Here is a 17,706-nt window from a genome sequence, read left to right as displayed (position 1 = left end):
ATTGTTAGTGATGTTGTTGACGTAGATATCCTCAAATTATTATTATTATTATTATTATTAAATTATATGCTACTCTTTAAATTTGAACGGTGAAAAAAAATGTTTTTTTTTCAACACTGAAGTCAAAGATGTTCAGTCTATAGATGTGGCTGCCTTCGCACATCAAACTTATAACATCCGAAGGAGTTTCGACAAGACAGACTGATTGTTATTCGTAAGATAAAACTTTTTACTTAAGATAACAACTCAGACGGCCTTCCACACACGTGGATGATGAAGGATTACACGGATAAAGACCAAACAAAATCACACTCGTGATGAGAACGAAAACATGGCGGCTACGAGCCAGGATGAGCGGTCACCAAGCAAATTGGTGACATGCATCCGCTGACCTTACAAAACTATTACTGCAGTACCGCTGTAGTAACATGGCTCCTCAACTGCATCCGTGCAGTTACAAACAACAATAAACTTAAAGGTTTAAACTTCAATAAACTAGTAGTTAAATGCTCCGCAAACAGTAGTGTCTCGAAAATTCACATAACTGCTCCGCAGCAGTTACTGAAATGATCAACAAGTTAATAAATTTAACGTTCAACTGCAATGTTCACTGTCATAATCATGTCGCTCTTCAAGTGTTCTTCGTTGGCTCCTCGATGGGGACTTCCCTGGTCTCCCGGTGAAGGACATCCTCCTCGACCTCTTCACCTGCCGTCAACAGTAGAACAAGCTTATGTATAGGTCTGTCTAGATATGACGGCGGGCTTTGGCGTTTGCCACGATCATCCAAATCTCCGTCTGCCATCAGCAACCTGACCTTTCTGACGAAACCATCTTCACTAGGGTAAGTCTGCACTACTCTGCCGAGCGGCCACTTGTTACGGGTTCCCTCATTCTCTTTGGAAATCACCACGTCACCAACAGTAAGATTTCTCTTTGGCTGAACCCACTTCCGTCTGACTTGTAACGATTGAAGATACTCTTTGCGCCATCTTAGCCAAAATTCGTTCGCGAAATACTGCACCCTTCTCCAACGCCTGCGACAATACACATCCGCTCGTTGAAATTCTCCTGGTGGTGGTAGCACTCGTTTTGGCTTCATAGTGAGGAGATGGTTTGGTGTTAACGGCTCTGGTGCATCTGCATTACATAGGTAGTCAACACTGAGAGGTCTTGAGTTGATAATGCACTCGACTTCCGTCATAAATGTGCGCAAAGTTTCATCATCGAGTTGGTTCCCAGCCTTCAACAACAGTGGTTCCAATGCATTGCGTACACTGCGAATCAACCTTTCCCAGGTTCCTCCCATGTGGCTAGAGTGGGGCAGGTTCATTTTGAATGGGATCCACTCGCATCCATTCCTTAGCAAATACTCTTGAACGTGATCTTGGTCCATCTCAGATAAAGCTGACTTCAATTCATTCCGTGCACCAACGAAATTTGTCCCTTGGTCAGACCTCAGCTGCCTGACAGCGCCTCTCCGATTCATGAAACGACTCAGCGCATTGATAAAGGAAGAACTGTCCAGTGAATTGGCAGTCTCAAGATGAACACTTCTTGACCCCATGCACGTGAACAATACTCCATAACGTTTAACGTCACTCCTTCTTTCTTTGACAATGAACGGTCCGAAGAAATCAACTGCACAATAGGAAAATGGAGGTGCTGGTTCGAGTCTGTCCACAGGAAGACAAGCCATCTTCTGCTGCTCTGTGGGTCTACGTAGCCGTCTACACGTTACACAGCTTGATATGAATCTTGACACTCCCGAAGATCCACTGATCAACCAATAGCCATTCTGGCGCAGCTCGTTATTCGTTATCCCGCGACCCATGTGGTTCACTTTCAAGTGGTGATGTTGAATCAACAGTTCAGTCAAATGACCTTTTCGCGGAATAATGACTGGATGCTTCATATCAACTGGTAAATTTGCTCTTCTGATACGTCCTCCAACACGAATCAGACCATCTTGGTCCACAAAGGGATCCAGTTTGTACAGCGAACTGGACTTTCGCAATGCTTGATTTCTTCTTCTAGCTTGACTTCTGTTTGTTTCTCCGTCAGTCACATTCAGGTTGCAGAGAATTTGAAGTTCTTCATAGAAATGTTCGTACTGCAAACACCGGATGATGGTCTTCTCTGCTCCTTGAAGCTCTGACAGTGCAACCTTTTGCACAGATTTCTCAGCATCTGCCCCTGACCTTGTCACTGGTTTCCTGGGCTTCTTGACTTCTCTTCTTTGAAACTTGGACTTCAGTCGTAAACATAGCGCTATGACCTTCATAGCTTGGTACCAGCTGGATACACCATCCAGTCTGCTCGTCTCGAAGTGATCAGGAAAGGGAACAACACTCTTGACTTCCGTAATCAATACGGACACTTTCTTCACCTCCGGGTCGGACTCTTGAAGGGGAGACACCTCCACATTTTCAGGTTTACAGGGTCCGCTCTTCCATAGAAATTCAGGACCGGTTAACCAACGCGAACCTTCTACCAGCTGCTTTGCTGTGAGTCCTCGTGACGCGTAATCTGCTGGGTTGTTGCTTGTGTCAACACAGAACCACGAGTTAGGATCAGTTAGGTCACGGATCTGCTGCACCCTGTTAGCGACATAAACGTGAAATCTCTTAGCTTCATTGTTAATGTATCCGAGAACTACTCGGCTGTCTGTCCAGAAGAACTCTTTGATCTCTGGGTACTCCAACTCTCTTCTCACAAACTCACTTATTCTTGCTGAGGTGGTAGCAGCTGCTAACTCCAGCCTTGGGATGGTCTTGTGCTTTAGAGGCGTTACCCGTGCCTTTCCGACAACGAAAGAGCAATGAACTTGGTCATGTTCGTTAATCAGTCTAAGATAAGAGCACTGACCGTAGCCCTCCATTGAAGCATCTGAAAAGTAGTGCATCTCCACAGCTTTCACGGAGCCAAAGTTATTCGGTTTGAAACATCGCTGTATCTCCAGCTTCTCCAACTCTACGACTTCTTGTCGCCACTTTTCCCACTGTGGGTGTAGATACTCAGGGACAGGGCTATCCCAGTCTAACTTATCTTTGCACATCTGCTGGAGTATCTGCTTTCCTTTGAGTGTGACAGGGGCTATGTAACCGTTAGGATCATAGATAGAACCAATAGTCGACAAGACACCTCGCCGAGTTAAAGGGCGATCACGAAAGTCAATACGGAACCGAAAACTATCGTTCTCAACACACCACGTCACACCCAGGGCTCTCTCAATAGGCAAAGGATCTACGGCTAAGTTCAGTTCCTTGATTCCCTTTGCATGGTCATCAACCGGAATAGCCTCAAGAACTTCTTTCTTGTTTGACACTATCTTGTGTAATCTGAGCCCTGCTTTGTCACAGATGGCTTGGCTGGCTTTGATCAATTGGATGGCTTCAGGAACTGTTGAAACGGACTTCAACCCATCATCTACGTAGAAGTCCCTGCGTATAAACGCAGCTGCATCCGCACCAAACTCTTCTTCACCATCGTCAGCTGCTCGCCTAAGCCCGAAGTTCGCACAACCTGGGGAACTACTGGCTCCGAACAGGTGAACTTTCATACGGTACTCAACTACTTCATTTGACGGGTCCCCATCCCGCCACCACAAGAAACGCAACAGGTCTCTGTGCTCTTCAGCAACTACGAACTGGTGGAACATGCTCTTGATGTCCGTCATAAATGCAACGCTTTCCTGGCGGAAACGACACAGGATTCCTAACAGATCGTTCATAAAGTCAGGGCCTTGTAGCAAGTTGTCGTTGAGGCTGACTCCGTTAAACTGGGCTGAACAATCAAACACCACTCTGATCTGTCCTGGTTTCTTTGGGTGGTAGACTCCTGTATGTGGGACATAATTGACTTTGCCATCTTGTACTTCAAGACGATCTACAGGAACTCTTTCTGCACATTGAGAAATTAAGTCCTTCATAAAGATCTGGTAGTCTGCAAAGAACTTCGGATTCTTCTTGAATCTGGCATTCAGCTGGTTCCACCTCTTTACAGCAAGCTGGCGATTGTTGGGTAGACACACATTGTTTGACTTCAATGGAAGGGGCATTTCATAATGTCCATCTGGTCGTTTCTTCACTCCGTTCTCTAGAATCCTTAGGAATCTCTCATCTTCTATGGAATAAGGTTTGTTCTTAGTACTTGTCTCAACAAAGTCAGTTTCTAGCACATGTAGAACCTTCTCCGGGTCAACAATCTCTTTGGCCTTCGTAGTGAACGCAAAGCGGCTATGGACTTCTGAAGCTGTAATTCTATTACACACACCCCTGTCTCTGTCTTCCTCATCACGTGACTTGCAGACTCTTCCAATCACTCCCCAGCCAAGTACGGTTCTTTGGGCATACGGCTCATCATCTTCACCGGCAACTATTTCTCTTGGTCGGATAGCTCTCGGACAGTTGTTTCCAATCAGGATAGAAATCTCTGCGTCTGGATGGTACGGTGTCAACTTATCGGCAATGGGCTTCAAATGTTGCCATTCTCTGGCCACTTCAGGTTTGGGAATCTGCGATCGATTGGCTGAAACAAGTTCTCGGGTGAAGGCCACTGGCATTTTTACAACACACTCCCTGTGATAATCCAAAACTTCTAGCCCAGTGATCTTGCTGGTTTGAACGTGTGCATTCTGCTCTTGCATTGTTGTCAACAGAAGTTCAGTTGACGGGCCTTGTAGATTTAACCGTTCACAAAGAGTTTGAGACACAAAACTGACATTTGAATGGTCATCGAGAACTGCATACTGCAACACTTCCTTGTCTGGTTCTCCCACTGGCCTGACCCACACTGGTACAATCATGGTGTGATCAAATCCACTGCTTTGATCAGGAAGTAAACATACACTCATACAATTAGAGACGGCAACACTGTCTTGTGTTTGTTCCTTGTGAAGGCATGTGGGATGCATTCCTGAGCATGTTCTGCATTTCAATCTCTTTCGGCAGTTCGCTACCTGATGACTGTTACTGGCTGCACAGCCCATACATAAACGTTCACGGAAGAAGAAATCTCTCCTTTCACTGAAAGGTCTTCTGCAAAAATCACTGCAGTCATCTAACTTGTGCACTGCACCACAGAAGAGACACTTATTCACATCGGCTGGACCTGGGCGACTTGATTTACTAGAACTACTAGAATCTGCTTCACGGTTGCTATGGCCCGAGACTGATGTGGCAAGGGAACTACCCCTGTTCCTATCTGGCTTCTGTCTGCTGTTAAAACTTGGACTGCTAGATGTAGACAGGCTTTCCAACTCTGGAATGTTCGCCTTATCTGCTGCATCTCTGATGAAACCCGCAAACTTGAGAAAGGTAGGGTAACTAGCTTCTCCATGGGTGTGTCTCCAATGATTAACTGCATCCCTCCACTTAGTCTCTAAGTAGTAGGGAAGTTTAGCACATAGCTTCACATTTTCTTTCGCATAATCCAGTACAGAAAGTGCTGGAATGTTTTCCTTGGCAGCTAAGACTTTATCAAGAAGGTCAGAATATTCTCTCAGAGCAACAGCGTCCTTAGGACCTATCTTGGGCCATTTATCTAACTTGTTGATGAAGGCTGAGCTAACAACATTGCAATTTCCATATCTTTCCTGCAGTACGGACTTGGCTTTCTGGTAAGCATCTTCTGTTCCGATCAGAAGATAGTGTTCCACAACTTGTTTTGGCTTTCCTGATACATACTGATTCAACATATTCAACTTGATGTCTGCCTCTAATGGTCTCGAGTCAATTAGAGCATTGAAAGCACTTTTCCAAACTGGGTATTGCAGGGGGTCACCACTAAAAATTGGAATGGTAATCTTTGGAAGCTGTCCAGAGACAAACAATTGTTTGCTCACAGTACTTTGTTCTAAGTTAGCTTCAGTTAATTTGTCCATACATTTTTCCAGTGATGATGCTACCTTTTCCCACCCTTCACTGAAGGAGTTTGCTTGACCTTGGGGATGAACAGACTGGTAGCTTGAAGGCGATGCAACAACTGCTGACATAATTGGTGATGGACCACTAAAAGGGATAGTTACAGGAGGATCACCTCTTGTTGGTGTGACAGTTTGAGAACTAGGCACTTCTCCTTGAGTGGGAAGGCTATGTCTATGTTCAAAATGACGAACAGTAAATACTGAGTTTGTTACAGCTGCTGGAGAGAACGATGGAGCTGATGCCCGCAAACTACATGTGGTTGACTTAGGTGTGGATGTAGTTGTTAAAACTGGCGCTAGAGAAACTTGGGCATAGGACTGAACTGACGTGGAGACCACATTAGCACTGGTAGGTACTGGAAGAGATTGTAAGAACCTTTTAACTCCTTCGCCCTTACTATCAGAAGGAAGAGTAGCTAAGTCTTCATCCTGAAGCGAGGGTGTTTGCTCCTTTTCAATCTCTTCGAATACACTTAACTTGGCTCTGCTTAGTTCAAGCTCCATCTTCAGTCTGAGCTCTTCTAGTTTTTGTTCCTGCATTAACTTCTCTAGTTTTAGAGCTTTTTCTTGCTCCACAAAGGCTAACTTAACCTTCAAGGCCGCTTCTTCCTGTTGTATCTTGTACTTATCTACCTTGGTTGAAAGTACAGTATCCACATTTGATTTATTGGTTTTGGTCAATTTACTCTTCTTGGAACCCTTAGAACTGACAGAACCAGACTCCAGAACTGTTTGTTCCAAGTATCTAATTTCATCCCTCACATCCCTTTCAAAACTAGACCACTCACCACAAACTTGCTCCCAGATGTCCCTGACATTCGCTAACTCCTCGTCTTGAACAATTTCTCTGATTTCGTTATACGCATCCGTGAATTCACTCCACAGAACTTGAGCTCTACTAAATTCCTGCTTCCAAGTTGATAATTCATTACACTGTCCTCGAAGCAACAATGTATTCCTTAGTGTTCCTGTAAACGTAGACCTTTTAGACTTGAACGATTTAACTTTGATTTCAGTTTGATAGTACCGACCCTTTTCAGTTAGCTTCCTGCTACGAACTTCAACCATTTGCTCACCATTTTCCTGTTCACTTAATGCCCCCACTTCGGCAGCCCTCGTTAACTCCGTAAGTTCAACAATTAAACGCGATGAATTCTCGCAAACGTCTTCTTTAGCATCCATTACAAAGTTGTCGCTGCCAGCAACAAAGTCATTACGGTAGAATTAAACTTCACTAAGAACCACAACTTGACTTGTTATTTCAACCGCATCCTCCGTGAGTTGTTATTGTGGCTGCCTTCGCACATCAAACTTATAACATCCGAAGGAGTTTCGACAAGACAGACTGATTGTTATTCGTAAGATAAAACTTTTTACTTAAGATAACAACTCAGACGGCCTTCCACACACGTGGATGATGAAGGATTACACGGATAAAGACCAAACAAAATCACACTCGTGATGAGAACGAAAACATGGCGGCTACGAGCCAGGATGAGCGGTCACCAAGCAAATTGGTGACATGCATCCGCTGACCTTACAAAACTATTACTGCAGTACCGCTGTAGTAACAATAGATAACGTCCATGTCGATTATTTGGATCTCTATTCAATTCTCTATTCAAACGAACTTTCAAAATGTATTGAAGAAACGAGTTATAACTTCAAGCGCAAGCGAGATAATCCGTGAGCCTCAAAAAGTACAGTAAAGCATCTTGGAAAGGGTTATAGTTCGTCAGTATTGGCAATTTCATTAAACAAAACTTTGAAACTCGGGAAGTACTTTGTGAACTCTCTTTCTCTGGCATCAGCTTTTGAAATATCGGCCGCCAAAGGATCCCTTCCAAAGGAGTGTTCTTGAGTCAAATGGCCGCGAAACATCTGCACAGCTGCTTCGACTGTTGGTACTACATTGCCGTCAACTGGAGAGGCCTTATTGTTAGTACATCGTCGTTGTAGTGGAAGACCTTTACCTGCAAAATTTTATAGCAAGATTGTGTCAGTTACAGATCTGCATGAGCGACTATTCGTCTGGACTAAACTGTCGAGATACATAAATTAGCTGTCTGCGTTTAAGGGAAGTATCTGCGGTTTGAGATCTATAGATAATCTCATTCACGTTTCTATTATACTTTTTGAAAAAAAGTCTGACTAATCTAGAAGGGTTATCCTTAATTCAGTTTAGGGAGAATTCCCCACGTGGGTTACAAAAAAATCCCGTTTATCAATGGGTTATCGCTAATGGCAACTCACTTGCCAACCGAAGGAAATAGTCGAACGACTTACAGCAATAGCTGAGCCGTTAGCGAAAGTCCGTTTCATCCAATGCAACATAATATTTTAGTCTGTTTTTAATATTCCTAACATTTTATTTTATTTTATTTCATTAGCTTCGCCAACATATATACATGGTGGTAATCAAACAAAATAACAAAGAAAAAGTGGCAGGGAATTTGCAACAGCGCGAGCCAGTTACTGCGGGCCCAGAAAATTAAAAAATAAATAAATATGAATAATTAAAATAATCACAAAATTAAAAGCAACACGAGACAGGCTGGGCAAGATTTCGACACTTATTAAATTTGAGACAGACAGACACTTAAAAGTGCGGGCATTTTCACAGTCATAACTTCTTAAGGCGGTTTTGTAATACTCTACCATTGCCTGTTTATTATTATTATTATTATTATTATTATTTTTATTTTTATTATTATTTTTTTAAAATCATTCAGGACGTTTATGCGCAGGTTTAGTTCATCAGCAACAACGTTCCAGACGCGTATGCATCTGATGATGTAGGACTTTTGATAAGTTACTGTCTTACATCTAGGCTCTACAAATTTAATAACAACACTAGATGAAGATCTAGAAGGCCTCGTGATGCAAGCTTTAAGAATAATTGATGGATCTACCGATAATAGATCATGAATGTTTAAAAAAAAAAAAAAACACCATATCTAGATACTCGTGCTAGAATGTTAATGGAAGCAGATCCAAAGATTTAAGTCTATCCATGTAAGAAATTGTACAGGAAAAAGGCAATTTGAGAATATATTTAGTGGCACACCTCTGTGCCCTTTCAATTCTTATAATTAGTTCGATAGACTGAGAAGCCCAAATTTGGATTACATAGCCAAAAAGAGGTCTAACTAAAGTGAGAGAGACCGATCGCCTAACGTCAGTGCTTCGTATTAATCCTGTATTAAGTCTAATGTAACCTCACAGTTTATTTGCGCAACACGACTGCTCAAACACTTGTTTGCTCCATGTGAGGTCGTTAGCGACAAAGACTCCCAAGTCACGATCGGTGACACAGACACTGGAACTTTCAGTTTGATGCTGTACGATGACTTTTTATTATTGCTATATATTTTTTTTCGATTAGGACTCCTTACCTGGAATGGGGTGTGAATTCCATGAATTCACCACGTAGCTTAGTCCTACTTGCACTACTTTGTTCGCCACCCAAGAGACACAGAACTTTGTTACTTCATCCTCTATATCAATGACACCATCGTTTTCCATTTGAACCAGTGCTCTCTTTATAGGATAGTTTGTGCGACAGTTAACCTCTACCCAGAGCCGTTCCACAGCATGGTTCTTTAATTAAGAATTAAAATAGTAAAACAAATACTAATCAACACCAGACTCCGCCAATAGGCATGAATAGATTGTGCTAGTAAATCCAGCAAAAGTTGCTTGACAATACACCCAAAAGTTGCTCTAAAGTTGCTAAAAAATTTTAAAGTTGCCACCCAAATTTAGAAAAGTTGCTTACTTTTGAGAGTCATTTTGTTCTAGATTACTACTCCAAACATGAAGTTGTATGTGTAATTTACCTCACCACTGCGAAATTCTTTCACGCGATCCGAACCGCATGTTGGGTTTCCTTTCCCTGAGGACGAGGTTGAGCTACCGCTTCCTCGTTGTTTGTATTTACCTTCATTGACCTGAATTTTGCGTTTTCTAGAAATTGAAGCTCTTACAGGACTATTAAGAGTTGCCTCAGTGGCTATGGTAGCCTAAATAGGGTCAATATCTGTATTATTTTCATTTTTCTCGTCAGACACTTCAGCTTCTACAAATTGTGATACCTCGCACTGCAGCAAATACCGAGATGGCGGGCGGGAAGCTCTATAAACGAATAACCGCTGGATGTAAGCGCCCGTTAAGATAGATAGCTGTACGTTGTCCAGTTCGATGGAGCACCTGTTATTTTACAAATTATATGTAAGAACGTACGATATCCTTAGTTTTGACCAATTTTAAAAGCCCTCCAGGAAGCTCTGGGGATGAGAATGCAGAATCAGTCGCCGTTTAAGTATGGAAAGAGGGATGCATGGCGGATTACTTGCAGCCTGTCAGGTTTTCAACCTGTTCGTAAGGAGTTATATTTTCTTTAACACCTTATTTCAGAAAACCCGTAAAAATTTTTTTTCAGGTCCACGTCTACGGATCACCTTGGAAAATAACTGGTTCATTTCTCCTCCCCTCTTTATTACCACGTACCTGCTTTGACTGCGTTTGTATGTACGGCTGTCTAGATGTATTATTCCGTAACTCCTTTAGGTGATCCTGAACCGTCAGCACTAAATAAAATTCCCTTCCATGGTCCACTCTCACTTGGTCGAACAAACCATGACGTAGTATGGTTTCCCTAATAATAGAACAAGTGGATGACAAGTATCATTAAATTGTACCTTTTATTTCAAGTGAGAAGTTTTGAGGATTTTTAAACCTGCAAAATGTACAAATAATATATATTTCATGTCAGAGCTAACCTGAACACATCCCTGTAGATGGTGATATTATTTTTCAATGGCATTACCGATGTAGCAGTTATAAAGGAACTATAGCCATCTACTGCTATAACCTCTGTCACGCCATAACGAATAAGCTTTTCGTTTTGATCAAGATGGAGTTTGTGTCCAAAATATTCGGCATAATATGGAACAGGGTTTCAGTGGCGGGTGATTGATGTCTGTCGTTCATGGTGCTGGCGTGGATTAACACGTTTGAGTGCCTGGCCCACTCTGTTTACTCCCAGTCGCAAGCCTGTGTAATGCTTTATGTGGCCAGTCATCATCTTTCTTCCGTATGTAGCACCAACCTTTACGATTAAAAAACTTTGTCTAAGTATAAAAAATAAATTGAATTGGCCATTTAATCATTAAACTCACTCAACATTCCTTCATACATGAGAAGAAAGTCTTAAGTTAATATTTAAATGTAGCGTTGTTTTTGGTGTTCTAATAACGTATTTCCTCAAATAATAGCCGTCCCATGATTACGTTGACGTTGACGTTAGCATGACGTTGCGTGACGCCTCAAATGACGCTACATGGGTGAACAATACAACAACTTAAGGTTTGCTACAACGAAGGATATCGAATAGCTTACGAATCCAATAATCGCCCTCTTTTCGTGCGAGAACAAGAAATAATCGGCCCCGCCTATTATTCGAGGAAATATGGTATGCTAGGGCAAGGAGTTCCAGAATTGGGAGCAAGAAAGTAACGCATTCCTTGTCCATTTAGCGATGAACGTTGCGTGACGCCTCAAATGGCGCTAAATAGGTGAACAATACAACAACAAGTTCACAACTTAAGGTTTGCTACAAGGAAGGACATCGTATAGCTTTCGAATCCAATATTATAGAAAATGCGACATGTACCCTCACCTCAGCAGCTGCAGAAGCCACCACCTCATCGACAGCTCCACGAGTTAAATGCGAATCATGACGTCGTATCCCATTCGTAGCACAGTACCGGCGGACACTTCTCTCGGATAGTCCATGAACTCCAGGATACTCTTGCCTTAAAATGTCACTTACTTCTTTATGTGTTTTTTCTTGCTCTTCAACAAGCTCTCTTACATAACGAACAGTTACAACCTCTTCAATGCCCGCCATCTTTTCAAGGTTTCCCGCCAAGAGTGTACGGCATTCCCAGGCCCTTTGCCCCGACACCAGGAAAATGTTTTGACGAAACATTTGCTTCATAGATGTATTTGGTAATTTTATAAAAAAAGTTACATCAAAGGTTGTCTTGTTATTTGCTGGCGATTGGAAAACACTCGTGACAATAATATATATATATATATATATATATATATATATAAGATTTAAAGGACCACTGTTAAAATTGTCGCTTTAAACAGTACCTAAAAAAATATATTTTTAATATATTTAATTTTTTGGGTATATTTCAAGTCAAAATAAAAAAAATTTGAAAAATGATAAGATATTTTTTAACTTTTGTCAATTTTTTATGTGGAAATAGGATAATGGAAAATTGGATGATATCTATGCCATTTTTCTATTTTTTCATTTTTTAAACAAAATGAAAAAAATGAAAAAATGGTGTGAATAAATATCCTTTTTTCATTTTTCTGTTTTTCTGTTTCTGGGGAAAAACGGAAAAAATAGAAAAATTATCTAGGACTCGGAGATTACGTTATTTTTCTCACTTTTCAACAACAACAAAAAAATTATAAAGAAGCAAAATAGTTTTTAGCCGTTAACAGTATTTTTTGTATTTTTGAATTTAACGTCAAAATTAGAAAAATGGAAAAATGATCGATTTTTCTGACCATTTTCTTTATTTTCCATTTCATTCTGTACTTTAAAATATGTAAATATGATGAGGATAAGTAATATTTCCTTTTTCCGTTTTTGTTAGAAAAATCAAAAATTAGACCGGCCGAAGTGTGCACAGACCCACGTTGAGGCCGATTTCGAACTTTCCTAATTTTTGCCGAAAAAAAAATTCGCTGGAACTTTTGAATATTATTTTTGAAAATAGTTCACCAAAAGGGTCTTTTGGGGCAAATAAAAAAAAATTCGAATTTTCGCTTCTGTCGCCGGATTCTCGAAAGTTATTGACAACGGCTCTTAAAGCGGACAAAGATAGCGAGGAAGGATCCATTACCAATCGTCGAAACAAATGATAGCATCGCAGTGAGAATTCATATGATAACTTGACCTGTAACAGTTTTAAATTGAGGATCCATTGGATACCGAGATATGGGATCTGTCGGAGGCAGTTAGGTTGTTATGGTATACCGAATTAATACCACCGACGAAAACAGGAAACAAGTTGATATGGTTTGACAGTGAAACAAAGGCGTTGATAATTTATGACGTCTTTTGGTCCGTACTTTCGTTTCTATGGTACCACTAAAAAAACTATTATTTTGAGCCAAAACATTCAAAAAAGATAAAAAGAAAGGAAAACCAAAACAGCTGGCATAGTAAACTTTTGATTGGTTTTCTACATAGCAAAACAATCGCATACAAAATCCGAAATACAGTTTTTGTACTAATTTGTTCAACAGACATCAAAAGTAAAGCCTTACTAATTGACTGTTAAATATGACATATCACGTCATGATGACTTTTCCTATCCCTTTCAGTGTTGTTTTCTGTTGCAAGTGATGGAAATTATCCTTTCTCTTAATCTTTCAAATCGAAAAATGTTAGACCATTTCCGAGTTGCTGTGAACCTCATGATGACAGCGAGGCTAAGTGCAAAGTTTTTCATGCGAAAAATATTTTTGTTTGCATATGAATGAAAACTAATTTTCACAATAAAAGCTTTGCACTTAGCCTCGCTTTCATAATAAGGTTCAAAGCAACTCGGAAATGGTTTATTTTATTCCAAAAATTAAAATAGCGTAAGCTCAGCTGCACAATTAGCCATTCCGAAGTTCATGAAAGAGCTTTGGCAAGTTTGCACATTGTTCAAATTGCATTATATGAAGAAATGAACCCCATGGCCAGAAAGATTACATAAAATACGTAAGTTTACAAAGCTTTGTTATGTTTCATTGGGAGGTGACCAGGCTGTGACCTGGTGACCTGTCGAAGGTCGCCTAAATTCCATACAAATATGTCTAATTCTGAGAAAGCGTCCCCCAAATCCAACGGGTAATCCCAAACGGGAAAGATAGCTCCATCTTGCGCGCTCGGGCAAAATGGAGCGCAGGTTTTGACTTATCTTGCCCGCTTGCGGAGCCAGCCATATATAAATGTACGTATTGAATGTTACAGCATACGTGCATGTTATCAACCAGATAGATCAAAAGAATGGTGACAATTGTCAATAACTACAGACATTCTGACAACCAATACATCGATTCTTCGCATTATGAAAATATTATATATTGCTTGAAGCCTGTTCACTTGTAATAATAATATTAATAATAATAATAATAATAATAATAATAATAATAATAATAATAATAATAATAATAATAATAATAACAATAATATAATTATTATCAAGTAATACATAATTATAATAAGAACCTTCCCAGAATCTTTGTACTTGAAAAATTTGAATGCAAACTAACTGTCAGTTTGAAGACCAAGAACCGATTGGACCCCTTGTGGAAATAATAAATGTCATCAAATATCTGTCATATCAAACTTAGAGCGATGACGTCATAAATCACTTGACTACACTACACGTGAATCCAATGCGTTTTAAAATTGCGTTAAGCTTGATGAATTGACAGTTTGTCGTCAGATTTGGATACATTTCTCCTTTTTTTAAGTTTTTAAGATAATCGAGGAGAATTGGTTTGCGAACAGTCTGCCTCGCACTGTCACTCTCTTGTTAAGTTTTGATTATCAAGAAAGCCGTGCGCAAACCTCAGAAGAAACGGACAAACTAACGATAAAACAGATTTCAAATCATGATATCTTGGACTTATAATTGGAAAAAAACAAACTGGGATATTTCATATCAAGCAGTACAGAAATAAACTAAACGACGATCATCGAAAAATTAGCACAAACAAGTGAATGGATGTTCTGTGTAAGCTTTGTATTGATGAAAATGAAATCAAAGTTTAATTTTACATTCGTTTTATACTCACAAATCTTAGTCTCTGCCCTTATATCTTACTGCTTTCATTAAGTATTTGAGAATGTTAACTTTCAAGACTGTCACAAATTAAATTAATGCTAAAATTAGAAATGTATGCAAAACGATCTTGTCAACGACAGTGTTGCCAGGCCGTTTGTTTGACTATTTTAGCTAAGAACCAAATTTTCTTAAATGAAGCAAAATGGGACGACATAAACAAGTAAAAACTAACGATATAAAGTTCCGACGTTTCGGCGACCTCATGACGCCATTATCAAGGAAAGAATAAATCGGAAAGCGAGTTCGAAAGAAGTTCAGGTGGTGTAAATTTACATAAAAAAAAGCCGAGCTAGACAAAGACTTTAGTACGGATTGCCTGTTTGCACATTCAACCGCGATCTTAATAGTTTTATATACAGTATTTCGTTAATTAAACAGTCAAGTTTGGTCCTGCGTTTTTTCAACACTTCAGTGAAGCAACTGAGGAGGTCCTCAGGGACAGCGCCCGCGTGATCTTTATCGAAGTGTTCGCATACTGGCCATCCACGCGTGTATGCAGGAGGTCCTGGCCAATTTTACGACTGACAAATACGGGTTGGATTGTGGTTTGGAGCTTGAGGCTAAGGTCTTTCAACTGAGTCTTAACAATGTTAGCCGAATCCTGGCCCTTGAAGGGTATGAGTACTCGGGTCACGCCATTTCTGCCGAAGCCCGCGATGACTGCTGGTCAGCCACCTTCGAGAAAGAAGTGAATAAGGTATTGAGGGTACTTCAGACGTGAGAACACAGGGAGTCCACAAAAGTTGTGAAAAAGAAATAAATTGATAAATTATTGATTTACGTTGTTCGTTTCTTATGGTTTTCTATAGTGCTCATTTGCATAAAATTTACGCGACAGCACTAATGTCGTGTACTGAGTTGTGCGCGAGCTGATCTGCCGCTGCTGACTTTACTATATAAATATTGACAAGGGAGGCAACTTTTTCGCGAAGCAATTTGAACACACTCAGCAAAATAGCTTTGAACGTTCGACTTGTTCGCCTCTTTGCAACCAAATTCGTATTAAATGAAAGCTGGATAATTTTGGAACACACTTACCTGTTAGAATCCTAAGAAAAAACAATTTTGAGCCAGCATTTGAGCTCCCTTTTCGTAGTTTTGCTCGGTGAAGTTTTTCGCAACAGCTGCGGCCAGTTACCTTGGCGCAGACGTCACAGATTGCGCGAACTGAAATTCTACTTTGGTTTTATTTACAAAATTTAGATTTGCGCGACAAGTCGGCTGAAATTTATTTCCGGCCCCGCTCAATTTGTGACTAAACAGGGAGCGGTGACTGTCCATGGCTGTCGCGCAAAAACATCTTTGCGAGGTAGGGAGAGGCGACATTTCGCTCGAGATGGCGCGTAAATCTGTGACGTCTGCGCCAAGGTAACTGGCCGCAGCTGTTGCGAAAAACTTCACCGAGCAAAACTACGAAAAGGGAGCTCAAATGCTGGCTCAAAATTGTTTTTTCTTGGGATTCTAACAGGTAAGGAGAAGTTGCAGAGCTATTTAGCAGTGTGATCCCCTTGGTGGGGAGAGTTATACGAGAGGCTGATCAAAGAAATCAAGAGGACTTTGCACAAGACGCTAGGGCTCTCAAGATTTTCGTATGAAGCCCTGGAATTGGTCGTGATGGACATAGAAAGGAACTTTAACAATCGCCCCCTGACTTATTTGGAGAAAGAGGGAGAAGAAGAGGTGCTTAAGAGCAATTCTCCAGGAAAGTGAAGCAAAGTTGGAAATGAAAATTTTTAACCCCCTTTCATTTTTTGTGTGGAGGTATGTTACCTGGAGGGATGAACAAAAACAGCCATATTTGGATCGGCAGGTGCGTCGTTGCCATGGAAACCGCATTTGATCACGTCGGCCTGAGGTCTATGTTTTGACCAAAAAATTCACTCTCAAATAGTAAAAATAAACGAGTCTTGTTCTCGAGTGCATGAGAACCAATTCAAATGAAATTCATACAGATGGTAGAGGCACTTTCCCAGTTTATGAAAATTGCCGTTAGAGTATTTTGGGTTCTATAATCAAGAAGACAATGTTCGCATTACTACGTTGACTGTCAGCCATTTTGACAAGCAGGAAAAACAAGCACAACCATATTCGTTATTTCTCCGAAAGTACTCTTTCCACATAAACCAAATTAGCAGCAGAGCTTACATTGATATTGAAGTTTTTAAATATTATAAAATCTATTTGGGGAAAATTATATTCTGGCCATGGCTGTTGAAGACATCCGAGGCAAGTTGCAAAAAATTGCAAAATTGGAAATGTTAAGGTCTCCAGTATTTGGCTCAAACAGGCTTTAGATAGAGAATATCAGCTTCAGAGGTTTTTATTATTCATCTTATCTGTTATTTACATTTGATTGATTAGGTTTTGGCCAACGAGTTTGATGAAATATAAATTAAAACAAAGCCTACCTTGCAACTTTTGGGAATTTCTTCAGGATGCTTTTGTTGTATAGTATGGGTCTCTCCTCAGTTCGCTCGCTCCATTTTCTTGACCAAATCTTGCACAGACTCTGGCGGAAAGGGCAAATCTAACTGGCTAGCCTCGCCGGACATCTACTTTTAGACCAAAGATGATGATGCATTAACCCGAATAAAGAACAGTCGAACAGGTCAAACACAGTCGTGTGTCGAGTATCGAAATAATGCATCAATACAATCCATCCAGGAAGTTAAATAGATGCATCAAGATCACAGCTGAGCAAATGCATGTCTGCAACGATTCTGAATAAAGTCTTTGCCTAAATCGAGCCGTACATTCCGTGGTGCATGGTTGAGAAGCGAAGAAATCGTTGTTTACGACCTGTTTACGACCAAACGTATGTAGACCGGAAGTGCAAGCAGCAAAACTGCT

The 17,706-nt window shown here is 40.6% G+C and overlaps 1 protein-coding gene and 1 pseudogene across 1 annotated transcript; both read right to left on the bottom strand.

Annotated features, from left to right (window-relative positions):
* Window positions 1–631: 631 nt before the first annotated feature.
* Window positions 632–7,496, bottom strand: LOC146469300 (uncharacterized). The gene is made up of 2 exons (XM_085123313.1): window positions 2,360–7,496; window positions 632–2,323 (listed from the first exon to the last, which is right to left on the bottom strand). Exons 1-2 carry the CDS (start codon window positions 7,106–7,108, stop codon window positions 632–634), a joined length of 6,441 nt encoding a protein of 2,146 aa, XP_084979439.1. The 5' UTR covers window positions 7,109–7,496.
* Window positions 7,497–7,590: 94 nt separating this feature from the next.
* On the bottom strand, window positions 7,591–11,837 carry LOC146469299 (uncharacterized; annotated as a pseudogene).
* Window positions 11,838–17,706: the final 5,869 nt, after the last annotated feature.

The sequence above is a fragment of the Pavona decussata genome, unplaced genomic scaffold (genome assembly GCF_977016875.1).
Source record: "Pavona decussata unplaced genomic scaffold, jaPavDecu1.1 SCAFFOLD_124, whole genome shotgun sequence".
NCBI lineage: Eukaryota > Metazoa > Cnidaria > Anthozoa > Scleractinia > Agariciidae > Pavona > Pavona decussata.
Note: the sequence above shows the minus strand (reverse complement) of the source record. Positions and strands in the feature narration are given on the sequence as shown.

Coding starts and splice junctions, on each gene's coding strand:
- LOC146469300 (XM_085123313.1), bottom strand. CDS start 7,108: ATGGATGCTAAAGAAGACGTTTGCGAGAATTCATCGCGTTTAATTGTT. Junction 2,324..2,359: donor TGTCCGTATTGATTACGGAA/GTCAAGAGTGTT, acceptor GATCACTTCGAG/ACGAGCAGACTGGATGGTGT.